Source organism: Bombus bifarius, unplaced genomic scaffold, assembly GCF_011952205.1.
Source record: "Bombus bifarius isolate JDL3187 unplaced genomic scaffold, Bbif_JDL3187 scf7180000008210, whole genome shotgun sequence".
NCBI classification, from domain to species: domain Eukaryota; kingdom Metazoa; phylum Arthropoda; class Insecta; order Hymenoptera; family Apidae; genus Bombus; species Bombus bifarius.
In genome coordinates, this window is record NW_022884513.1 from 49,190 (window position 1) to 60,492 (window position 11,303).

Consider the following 11,303-nt stretch of genomic DNA (forward strand, 5'->3'; position numbering starts at 1 on the left):
AATAATTATTATTCTATACAATATTTTTAATTATTTAAATTACAGTTGATACATGAAAAAAATATTACCAAATTTATTTCGAGTTTATATTTTTAATTTCTTAATTTATTAAATGTAACTCAGTAATATATATACATATATATACAAACATACATGCATACGTATATATATATATATATATATATATATAAGAATTATTATGATTTTCATTAGTTATATACGAAAGATATTTGTTAAAAATAACTGTTGTACCACCCAGAGAAAATAATAAACCTATTAAAAGATATTTGCTTGCGCTATTCATAAAATGAAAATCAGCCTTACAATGCTATCTTACGTACCACATAAAGAATGAAATACTGTGCCAAACATTGTATCGTAGTCACAGCTGATTGTGAAAGGAGAATGTAAACAAAAACACGTAGTATAGTTATTAGAAAAAAATTCATATATCGATAGAAGAAATACTCATTCATTAAATTTAATGTAACACCAGATAATACCAAATGGCTGGAGAAAGAAATATTCTTAATTTACGATTTAATCAGGATCAAGGTAACCATTGCTTATAACTTTAATTACCTAAATCCTTAAGAATCACGGTGTGAATTTATTTTCAATAATTTAGAATCTAATATCCCTGTTACATTGTTTTAAAAGTAAAAAGTTAAAAATATTTAACTTTGTTTAATGAAAAATAAATATATATAGTGTTATAAGAGAATAAAGAATAAAATATAATATTAAAACAAATCTGATTTATTTATAACAGTATTGTCATTATATATTCTCATGTGCCAATGTTCAATTTAGTTATTAAGATTTCAGATAATTAATGTCAGTAACTTTTTATCATTTATTAAACTAGTTTTGTTGTTTGATATTTTGTTTCTAATTTGTATTCTTTTAGGATGTTTTACATGTTGCATGGAATCTGGTCTTAGAGTATACAATGTAGAACCATTAGTTGAAAAAGCACATTTAGATAATGACATAATGGGAAGTATAGCTATTGCAGAGATGCTTTGGAGAACAAATATCATTGCCATAGTAGGTGGTGGTACAAAACCAAAGTTTGCAGAAAATACAGTACTTATCTATGATGATTTATCGAAAAAGTTCGTAATGGAAATTACATTTACCAGTCCTATAAAAGCTATACGATTACGTAGGGACAAGTAAGTTCATTAATAAAATTGACTTTTATTTTTAATCAGTATAAATGTTGCATTTACTTAGGAATAATTTTACAAAACAGAATGATAGTGGCACTTCAGCGAGAAATACATGTTTTCTCATTTCCTATGCCAACACGAAGATTGTTAACTTTAGAAACCAGAGATAATCCAAAAGGATTAGTTGAAGTTGCTACATTAGCTGCTGCACAAAAACAACTTCTTGCTTTTCCTGGTCATAAACAGGGTAGTGTACAATTGATTGACCTTGGTGCTACAGAAGCTGGAAGTTCTAGTGCTCCTGCAACTCTAGCAGCACACCAGGTACATATGTATTTTATATACAGATTTAAATGAAGGTAATGTTTCTATATTACCACGTCTTCTCCTAGTATTTCTTTATGTCTATAAACAATACTATTAGGGAGCACTGGCCTGTCTCGCAGTTAACAGTAGTGGAACAATGATAGCAACTGCTTCCACTCAAGGTACTTTAGTTAGAGTATGGGATAGTATACGTAGACACTTATTAGTGGAATTGAGAAGAGGTGCTGACCCTGCAACACTTTATTGGTAAATACGTCTACAGACAAATTAATTATAAAACAACATTTTACTTTTAAAGATTTTATTATAATGAATTATAAAGTATAATTTATATTTCAGCATTACATTTAGTAGAGATTCGGAATTTCTATGTGCTTCCAGTGATAAGGGAACTGTACATATATTTGCATTAAAAGACACACACTTGAATCGTAGATCGACGTACGTAAATATAGTTCAAACTTTCATAAATTTTAATGATTAAAGTTAATAATTAATTTATTTACAGTTTCTCAAAAATGGGATTTTTGGGAAATTATGTTGAAAGTCAATGGGCATTGGCTACATTTACAGTACCACCAGAATGTGCTTGTGTATGTGCATTTGGTACAAGAAGTTCTGTTATAGGTATGTATTGTATGAAAAGCGTATTGAATATAGTGACTTAGAATATTTATAAAACTATTTATTATATTATATAGGATGTCCCACAGCATTGGGGAACCACTTTGGCAGTGGATTCTTCATATGAAAGCAATAAAAGAGTTCATATAAACAAATGTCCTATTTCACCTTGCTTACAAGTTATAGCGAATTTTATATTGGAATACTTCTATTGAAAGACAGAAATAGTTAAGCTAGTTTCACTTACCTATTTACAAATAGAACACAATATTTAACCAGCAATACCTGGTGGAATGGAGAGTTAGACAATCCATGGTAAAATGTCTCCAATCTTATGTTCTGATGCAGCAAGGTCATTTTCAACACATCTTGTGGAGCTTTGTAAATAAAGTTTGTTCAAGAAGAAACTTGCTATAATCTGAGTTTATATATATATGAGGCCATATCAAATATAAATCAAATAGGGCATATGTGTATGTGAATTCCTTTTATTGTATTTCTGTCTAGAATTCACAGCCAAAGCAGTTCTCCGATGCTTGTATAATATATAATTTTAAATTGTTTCTAGCCATTTGTGTGGACGGAACATTTCATAAATATGTTTTTACTGCCGACGGAAATTGTAACCGTGAAGCATTTGATGTCTTCCTAGATGTTTGTGATCATGATGACTTTTAACACAAACTTTATATTGTATTTATAAGATGATATGTCTATAGAGAAGTTTCTAGTCATTTCAAGTAAGAAACTTCTTGCAGCTGATATCTGTACAGTAAAATAATTATATTAATAATTATAAGAAGAGTACAAATCATTACATTTATTGATTTTTTAACATAATACACTAAATGTTCTTCAATCTATTTTATATACACCAACATCTTAGTGACATATGTCCAACTACATAATAAAAATTAATTTTGTACAATAAATGTCCTCTCTAATCTGTTTTTTTTATTCATATTATATTTCCTTAAATATTTGTGTCTTTTCTTATATTTCTTTTATTTGCACTTTCAGTTGCCACACCTTCTCGAATTTGTTCTGAAATTTTTATGTCACACAATATAAAAAAATAATTTTATTTAATAACTATAAATGTTATAGACATACTATATGGTTCTGGATTGATCATGGGGCTAATCATTGTAAAATAACAAAACGTTCCTATGAATCCTACTATTGTTCCTATAAATGTTACATATCGCCACCCTGTCAAGCGCTAAAATATGAAGCATATTATTAAAATTATCTTTTATATATTTACGAATTATAAATTGTACACATTACACAACACATAGAACATTTTGTACAGAATAAAATTGGCAATGAGTACGATTTACAAATAAATTATACATTATTTTATGTAGTTTAAGATACAAAAGTTAACCTAAAATGGTTTTACTGTTTCGTTCCATTTTTAGTAGGATAATATATTATTTTTGTAATACTATAATACCTTTCAAATCAAAGTATAAAGATAACAAATTTAAAATTGTCGCAGGAAGATTTAATAAATAAATAAGTACCATCGTCTCTTTAACGTAATATGTATCTTAATTAACACATTGACTACCACGCGTGTTTTCAAAGAAATTTTTGTCAGGCCACGCGTATAGCAGTACCAAGCGTTCTCTACTAAGTGCTCCCATCGATATTTTAGTAATGCGAATCGCTCAAGTGGTGGTCTTAAGAATGATCTTTCGTTTCATTTGTTCGCAACATTAAAACCACTAGCTGTTGTTGAATATGATGAAAGAAAGTATAGCATAGATTATACCAACCAAATGGTTTCTTATGCCACCACAATTAGAAAAGGAATCAAATGGTACAGAAAACTTGGCATTCAATTCTTTCTGGGAATTTCTGTTGTAAACGCTTTGACGGTTTACAAAATTGCAACAAGAAAAAATATAAATATTAGAATATTTAGACAATTATTAGTTGCAAAATTATTAGGGTTGTCTGAAAATACAAAAAATCCTTGTCTTCGACGGAGTCAGCATCATATCGCCGTTCGGAAAAATGATTCCGGAGGAAGCATTAGACGCGCATGCAAACTATGTTATGCGAATAAAAGACGTCGAATGGACCGAACCAAGGCACAAAAGAATTTGAAGAAAACAACAACTTATTGTCCAAATTGTCCCGACCAACCTCAGCTACGTATAGAATGCTTTCAAGTTTTACATTCTAAATAATTTTTTTGATAAACCATTTTCGTATTTTTATTTTATAACAATTCAACTATTATTACAATTAATTATTAATTAACAATTTATTATTATGGAATATCTTTTCAAATACTAACGACGATCTTTCGCAAGTAGTCAAATAAGCGACACCCGAATACGGGTTACGTAGCCTGATCAGAAACTTTGTTGACACCCGAATACGGGTGTCGTGGCAGTCAACGTGTTAAACTTTATGTTTCATACTACATTAATACGCCACCAGATGGCTACCATGAGTATTCTCTTCTCGCTAGTGGTAGAAATATGAATTCGTTTCTATATATACGAGAAATTAAGATCTACTAATGTACTTGCTTCGGCAGTACATATACTAAAATTGGAACGATACAGAGAAGATTAGCATGGCCCCTGCGCAAGGATGACACGCAAAATCGTGAAGCGTTCCACATTTTTTGTTACACACGATTAAACATTTAAACTTCCTGCAATATTTTGAAAACAAAACTTCTGCCGCAGGATGATTAAAATAAGAAAAATGGTACAGTAAACTAGTAATTACAATGTAATAAAATAAAAGAAATAAGATTTTTTACAAATAGAATACAAACACCTTTTGTTTAGATTTTCAATTTGCTTATTTATATTTTTAAATTGATGAGGATGCTTACCATGTACTACTATTAATGATTTTTTAAATATAAACTATGTGTTAAAATATTTCGAATAAGAAGAAGATAGGTTTTATTATAAATTGATCTCTAGTATATTTACAGTTATTTTATTGAATTGTGATAAATAAATTAGATTCATTAAGGAAAGATAAAACCACTCCAATAGTATGTTTTGATTATAACTCTCCTTAGCAGCAATCAAATGCAAAATAATACCGTGGTTATTGTTATTAAAGATTATATTTTTAAAAAGCCGTAAAGATAAATTCAATTGTTTAAATAAACAAAGAAGGTATATAATACATAATATATAGCATGGTGTGTCTGTCCAGATACCGGTTGCATGTCACAAGTAGATCGTAAAACGCGCGCAAATACATAAATGATTTATAGCTTAATTAAAAAATGAAGAAACAATGTTTATCAAATTTTATTTTAGCTGGTACTATTCGATTTTTATTGATGAATTCTGAGTACCAAAAAGTGATTAGCGATCGTGTGGAAATTTCTACTGCATTAAATTCTTGGAAGAGAGGTTAGGATAAATGTCATTTTGCTGCATTTAAATTTTACATAATAATAACCTAAATAAAATTCTCGTTATTATTCTCTATTATAAGTAATGTAAGCTATTTATACATGTATATATTTATATCGTTAGTAGCATTATTACTATAATATTACAAACAATAATTAGATTGACAATTGTTATGATTCCCCTGATTGATTTTTAGTAACTGAAGGAGTGTATTTGTATAACTGTGGCATTGATCCTTATACAGGAGATTTGTTTCATGAAACACCTATCGGATTATATATTTTCAATTTTATACAACAACATTTATCACAATGGGTATTATTTTGCTTATTTGTGTCCATTGATTTGTTAACAGCAGTATTTCTTGGACTTACAGCAAAGCAATATACGACTGAATTGGTCAGTTAAATCTCACATATTTAAAATATTGCTGTAATATAATTCAATTATAATGAAATAATTTAAATTTTAGGTTTCTAAACAAAAAGAAGAGGAAAAATTATGCAATGAAAATAAAGAAATTCATAATGACGCTTCTGTAGTATATACTGCAATGATGTATGTCTCAGCAGGATATTTATTTAATCCATACATAATACTTAATTGTGTTGGACATACAACAACAGTATTTACAAATTTGTTGTATTCCATAGCATTGGTTTCCATGACAAGATCTATGTTTTGGAATTGCTTATCAATTTCTTTATTAACATTACAAGGACTTTATCCTGTTTCACTCATAGTGCCAACAATTATCTATATTGCTCGTTCTAATAGTACAAAACAAAGAAGCAATATTGCGAACTATCTTATAATATTTGCAAGCATGTTAACCATTCTATTTTGTATTTCCTATTACATTATGGGAAGTTGGTCATTTATTTCGAACACACTTGGCTTTATTTTAACAGTTCCTGATTTACGTCCAAATGTTGGACTTTATTGGTACTTTTTTACAGAAGTATTTGAGCACTTTAGATGGCTTTTCATTGCTTCTTTTCAAATAAATGTCAGTTTATTATATATAGTACCACTGGCATTGAGGTTACGACATGATCCAATGCTATTAGCATTTTCTTATTTAGCAATTACTGCAATATTTAAATCTTACCCTTGTATAGGAGATGTTGGATTTTATATGTCTCTTTTACCATTATGGAAGCATTTATTCCAATGTAAGTTTTCATATTAACTAGTTGTTTATCTATTAAGTAGACAATATGATGTGTTATCAAAATTTTATATTCTTTTACAGATACACAACAGGGATTTATTGTAGTCTGTTTTATGCTCTTCTGTACAGTGTTTGCACCTACTGTTTGGTATCAGTGGATATATTCCAGATCAGCTAATGCAAACTTTTATTTTGGAGTTACATTAGCATTTGCCATAGCACAAATTTTTTTACTAACAGATATCCTTTTCGCGAGTGTGAAACATGAGTTTGCTGTACGTCATGGTATTAATAATGATGTTAATGGAAATACTGCTAAACTTCTTTTAGAATAAAGTTGTATCTTACAAAGTTTAAGATTAAAATCATTAACTAAAGTTTGAAATTTAAAAGAAGTGGTTCTTAAATATTTACAAACTATTCGATTTCGAAAAAAATTTAATGTTTGTTAATCACAAGTCATAACAATACATAATTTTATAAAGTCTCCAGGTAGTAGAATATTTTAAAATAAATTCATATTAAACGAAAATGCAAATTTTTATTTTTTATATGTATTTATCTATTTATTTATATCCAAGTTAATATCTAACAAACTTATTTAAATATTAAAATCTTAATATGAATATATACATAATAAATGCATAAATAATGAAAACATAAACACACAGAAAGAAGTTTCTATACATATTAATAGATTATTCATCTCATAAAAAAATAGTTTGTGTTCTATCAATGAATAATTCATTATTATATATCAAAAACGTCAATAATTTTTAGATAAGATTTTCATTAATAGCAATATATGCATTATTTTTTTGACAGTATTTCCACAAAGTATTCCAATATTTGTCTTCACAAAGAATAGATGGATTTCCTACTATTATTAATAAATCTTTTGCTCTTGTTAAGGCAACATTAAACCTCTGAAAAAACAAATAAATATAATTATTAAGTCTTATTATTATATGTAGAATACCAAAAAAGATTTGCTCTTTAAATATTATGTAAAATTATACCTTTGGATTAGCTAAGAAACCGAGATATTGTTTACCATGGTGCTTAAAAGTTTGTGAACGTACTGTGCTTAGGACTATAATTTCTTTTTCTTGTCCTTGAAATATCTCTACTGTCCCAACAGCTATGTTGTTTAATTTATACAAGTTTAAACTTCTTTTAATCATAATTTTTTGTTGCTTGAATGGAGTTACAATTCCAATATCTTTTTCTTCAATTTTTCGATTACCAAATTTGGAACGCATTAATATTTTTGTAATGTTTGTTACGGCCGTAATTTCTGTCTCGTTGTAAACACTAAAAAGATAATGTGTTTAATCTTCATTAAACTAGAAAATAATGTTTTTAAATTTCACTAATTACGTAAGAACTTTGCTTTTAGTATAGAAATGTTATAATTACCTTCCATTTGGTGTTCTTACTTCTTCGCCTTTAAGTACAAGAAATAAGATAGGGAATGTTTTCCTGGATAATACTGTCCACTTTGAAATTATGCTGTGTTTGTTTTCTTTTTTATCACATAACAAGTCCTTTTCATAAAATAAATTATTGGATGTATGTATAATAGCTTCTTGACTACGGTAATTATGAATTAGCTTTGTTATATAACGCGAATTGTATTTATTGTTTACTTTTTGATATGGTTCACATTCCATTAATCTTTCCAATAAAGACTTTCCTAGAAACATAATGTAACTCGATATCAGTTAATAAAATGCATAAATTTAACTTTAATATGAAATAATAATATGAAATTACATACCAAGCAAATGTTGAATTTTTGTACATCTAATTAGAGGACCAAGTTGATAGGGATCACCAGCAATAACAATTTGTGCATATAATGCTTCAGTATCATTTTTCGAATTCATGACTATAAGTGGAATTAATGATTCTAATTCTATACTTTGACTGGCTTCATCAATAAATATATATGAAAAGTGATCATTTCGTAATTTAAGGTTCGCCAATCTGCAAATAATAAATTATAAATACCATTCTAAATGTAATTATTACTGAAAAAAATAAAAAGAAAACATACCTCATACATGTTACTAATGTTGTAATAACAATCTTCTTCAAAATAAAAATTTCTTTTGGTAAATAAAGGACCATATCATCAATAAAATTTGAATTTGGATAAATTTTCTCATCTACATTGTTACTACAAATGCGAAAAGAAATAAAACTAATAAAGTATCAAGTATTCATGAGAATAATAACTTACCAACATTTACTTGCTGCATACATCCGAAATACATCTTTATGAGGAAGTAAACATAATAATCTATTTGCAATTTCATCAGCTGCTGCATTTGAAGGTGCACATACTAAAATATTTTTTGATTTGCACTGTTTCCTAATCTATAAGATAACATAATCAAGATCTTAGAATGAAAAACATATTTTTTTCATATTACACTATAAATTATAGTAGTAGATCTATACTTGGTAAATGGTTTCAACTAATGTTGTTGTTTTGCCAGTACCAGGAGGACCAAATAAAATGTATGGTGCAGGGTACGCCGAATAATTCAAAATATTATTCACTGCTATTTTCTGTTCTTTATTTTTTGCTATACTTTTATTAGCCCAATCCAAGTCACTGTATCATATAAGTATATATTAGTAAGTATATGAAAAAGTAACATATATATTAAGAATAATTACTAAAAATACTTACAATTCTAGTAAAGTATAAAGATTTGTATTTATTTTGGGATATACTGTGTTTATCAAATTATGCTTGAACATAATGTGTAAGACATAATGAAAACATCTTATTTGCCAATTCATAGGAAAGAAAGAAATATTAACTTCTTCTTCAAGAAGTTGAGATACAAGAGATCTAAACATTTTGTAAGTAACTATGATTTGTACTCTATTGTTTAATTCTTACAAACTAATGCAAACGTACTTACGATTTACGTATTGTTGTATATACTTTCTTCCCTATAATATCTGTTATGTTACAGGTATATTTAGACTTTGATCTTTTCACCTCAATTTTTAATGTATCACCAACAGTGATAAATGGATCATCTTCATCTAAAGTAGGCACTGTGATTTCAAATGATGTGTCAGAAACATATTTAAGCTTTTGATTTTCCAAATTATGTTTTGCAGCAATTAAACGAAGCTCATGCTCTTCTAAATATAATAAAATTTTGAACAATATTAAGTAATACTCAGGTTCTACTTTTTTTATATTTGGAAGATTGTTAATAAGTTTCATATAATCATTGTATAATTTATTATTTTTGGGTTTTGTCTTATTTAATACTGCACATAAATCAGCTGGAAATTCAATTTTTGCTAACGGCACTCGATTACATACTCCAAAACTGGTACAATGTCTAATACAGAAATAAATGTTTGACCTTATTAATTTTGTACAATAAATAAAATTATTTGATATGGTTATTTGATTTGGTAATATAGAAGTTTCTTACGTGCTGTTTCCAATAATAGATCTTTTGTTTTTATTTCCTTCATTTGCCATATTTAGAAGATTATTTGAACAAATAATAAAATATTTTTTTGGTTAAGTAAAATAGCTTTTTAACGTACAAACATAATACATACGTAATTTCAAAGGCGGGGTTTCCTAGTTAGTAATAAATCTTAATAGATTATATTGTTTTATAGTAATGTACGTTATCAAGAAAAAAAATTTCTAGAAGTGATAAATATTATCGTTACATGATATCGTTTAAAGTAACATTTGATAATATTAAAACTATTAAGCAAGGCTGGTATTAAATGTATAAAGTATAATTACTAATAATATATAAAGTAAAATATATATTATATATAAATATATATTTATGTAAAATATAAACTATTTTCTTAATTAATATTAAATATATAAAATATATAGTGCAGGGTATCCTGAATATAAAAGAATATAAAATAGGACAAAATATGTTGTATCATTTTACATTAGATTATTTTAACAATTAAATAGGGTTTTGCACATATTTGCGTTGGTATACTTCATTAGATGTTTATTTTTCATTTCCTCTTCATTTCGCAATTACGTATATCTTTTATCAATCGTCGTAGTCGTTCTTTATCGTTTAATTGCTTAAATGTCAGAGGATAATCATGTCTTGATCACATTTTGAATTTCGCATATTTGAAGTATGTACAACATTTGCGCAGATTCATCACTAGTATGTGGAAATCTGGGGTCTACTACGGAGTAGGTATAGATATATTTAGCAGCAATAGTTTTCACTCTTCTAAATTAATTTTATAAAAATCAGTGATTTTACAGAGATGACCAGATGATGCTAATGCTAGGAAAACGTGATTTACCTATGCCGAAAAAAAAGATCGTGAAACAAAAGTCATGCGGTTAGTTTACTAGATTTACTGTTGTAGCACAATATGCTATTATATTGCTATTTCAATAAATACAAGAATTTTGCATTTATTTTGGGAATATCGCAACATCTAATTAATTTATTAATTTAAAAAGAATTATGAAATATTACCATATTATATCATCTTAAAAATATTTTAATAAAAGTAGAGATAAACTCTATACATAAAAGGTACAAAATAAGTATTTGAGAA

At 27.3% G+C, this 11,303-nt stretch overlaps 4 protein-coding genes and 1 non-coding gene across 8 annotated transcripts; 3 read left to right on the top strand and 2 right to left on the bottom strand.

Moving 5' to 3' along the window:
- The first annotated feature begins 274 nt into the window (after window positions 1–274).
- Window positions 275–2,943, top strand: LOC117210728 (WD repeat domain phosphoinositide-interacting protein 4-like). 3 transcript variants are annotated; one of them, XM_033454021.1, is made up of 7 exons: window positions 275–555; window positions 911–1,178; window positions 1,259–1,499; window positions 1,600–1,748; window positions 1,842–1,943; window positions 2,011–2,129; window positions 2,695–2,943. In XM_033454021.1, exons 1-7 carry the CDS (start codon window positions 507–509, stop codon window positions 2,802–2,804), a joined length of 1,038 nt encoding a protein of 345 aa, XP_033309912.1. In that variant the 5' UTR covers window positions 275–506; the 3' UTR covers window positions 2,805–2,943. The 3 variants fall into 3 exon arrangements, with proteins under 3 accessions (XP_033309912.1, XP_033309913.1, XP_033309914.1); XM_033454022.1 differs by lacking the exon at window positions 2,695–2,943 and adding an exon at window positions 2,204–2,415; XM_033454023.1 differs by lacking the exon at window positions 275–555 and adding an exon at window positions 753–837.
- Window positions 2,927–3,885, bottom strand: LOC117210729. The gene is made up of 3 exons (XM_033454024.1): window positions 3,656–3,885; window positions 3,240–3,348; window positions 2,927–3,170 (listed from the first exon to the last, which is right to left on the bottom strand). Exons 1-3 carry the CDS (start codon window positions 3,656–3,658, stop codon window positions 3,100–3,102), a joined length of 183 nt encoding a protein of 60 aa, XP_033309915.1. The 5' UTR covers window positions 3,659–3,885; the 3' UTR covers window positions 2,927–3,099.
- A 782-nt stretch (window positions 3,886–4,667) lies between these two features.
- LOC117210747 lies at window positions 4,668–4,774 on the top strand. The gene has a single exon (XR_004488150.1). It is a non-coding gene; the product is annotated as a U6 spliceosomal RNA (small nuclear RNA).
- Window positions 4,775–5,304: 530 nt separating this feature from the next.
- On the top strand, window positions 5,305–7,225 carry LOC117210727 (phosphatidylinositol glycan anchor biosynthesis class U protein). The gene is made up of 4 exons (XM_033454020.1): window positions 5,305–5,527; window positions 5,727–5,929; window positions 6,003–6,705; window positions 6,786–7,225. The coding sequence occupies exons 1-4, from the start codon at window positions 5,398–5,400 to the stop codon at window positions 7,037–7,039; spliced, it is 1,290 nt and encodes a 429-aa protein (XP_033309911.1). The 5' UTR covers window positions 5,305–5,397; the 3' UTR covers window positions 7,040–7,225.
- A 252-nt stretch (window positions 7,226–7,477) lies between these two features.
- LOC117210726 (putative helicase mov-10-B.1) lies at window positions 7,478–10,377 on the bottom strand. 2 transcript variants are annotated; one of them, XM_033454018.1, is made up of 10 exons: window positions 10,175–10,370; window positions 9,644–10,078; window positions 9,406–9,570; window positions 9,171–9,327; window positions 8,950–9,086; window positions 8,764–8,886; window positions 8,485–8,693; window positions 8,124–8,400; window positions 7,724–8,018; window positions 7,478–7,630 (listed from the first exon to the last, which is right to left on the bottom strand). In XM_033454018.1, exons 1-10 carry the CDS (start codon window positions 10,222–10,224, stop codon window positions 7,481–7,483), a joined length of 1,998 nt encoding a protein of 665 aa, XP_033309909.1. In that variant the 5' UTR covers window positions 10,225–10,370; the 3' UTR covers window positions 7,478–7,480. The 2 variants fall into 2 exon arrangements, with proteins under 2 accessions (XP_033309909.1, XP_033309910.1); XM_033454019.1 differs by lacking the exon at window positions 7,478–7,630 and having other exon boundaries at window positions 7,955–8,050; window positions 10,175–10,377.
- Window positions 10,378–11,303: the final 926 nt, after the last annotated feature.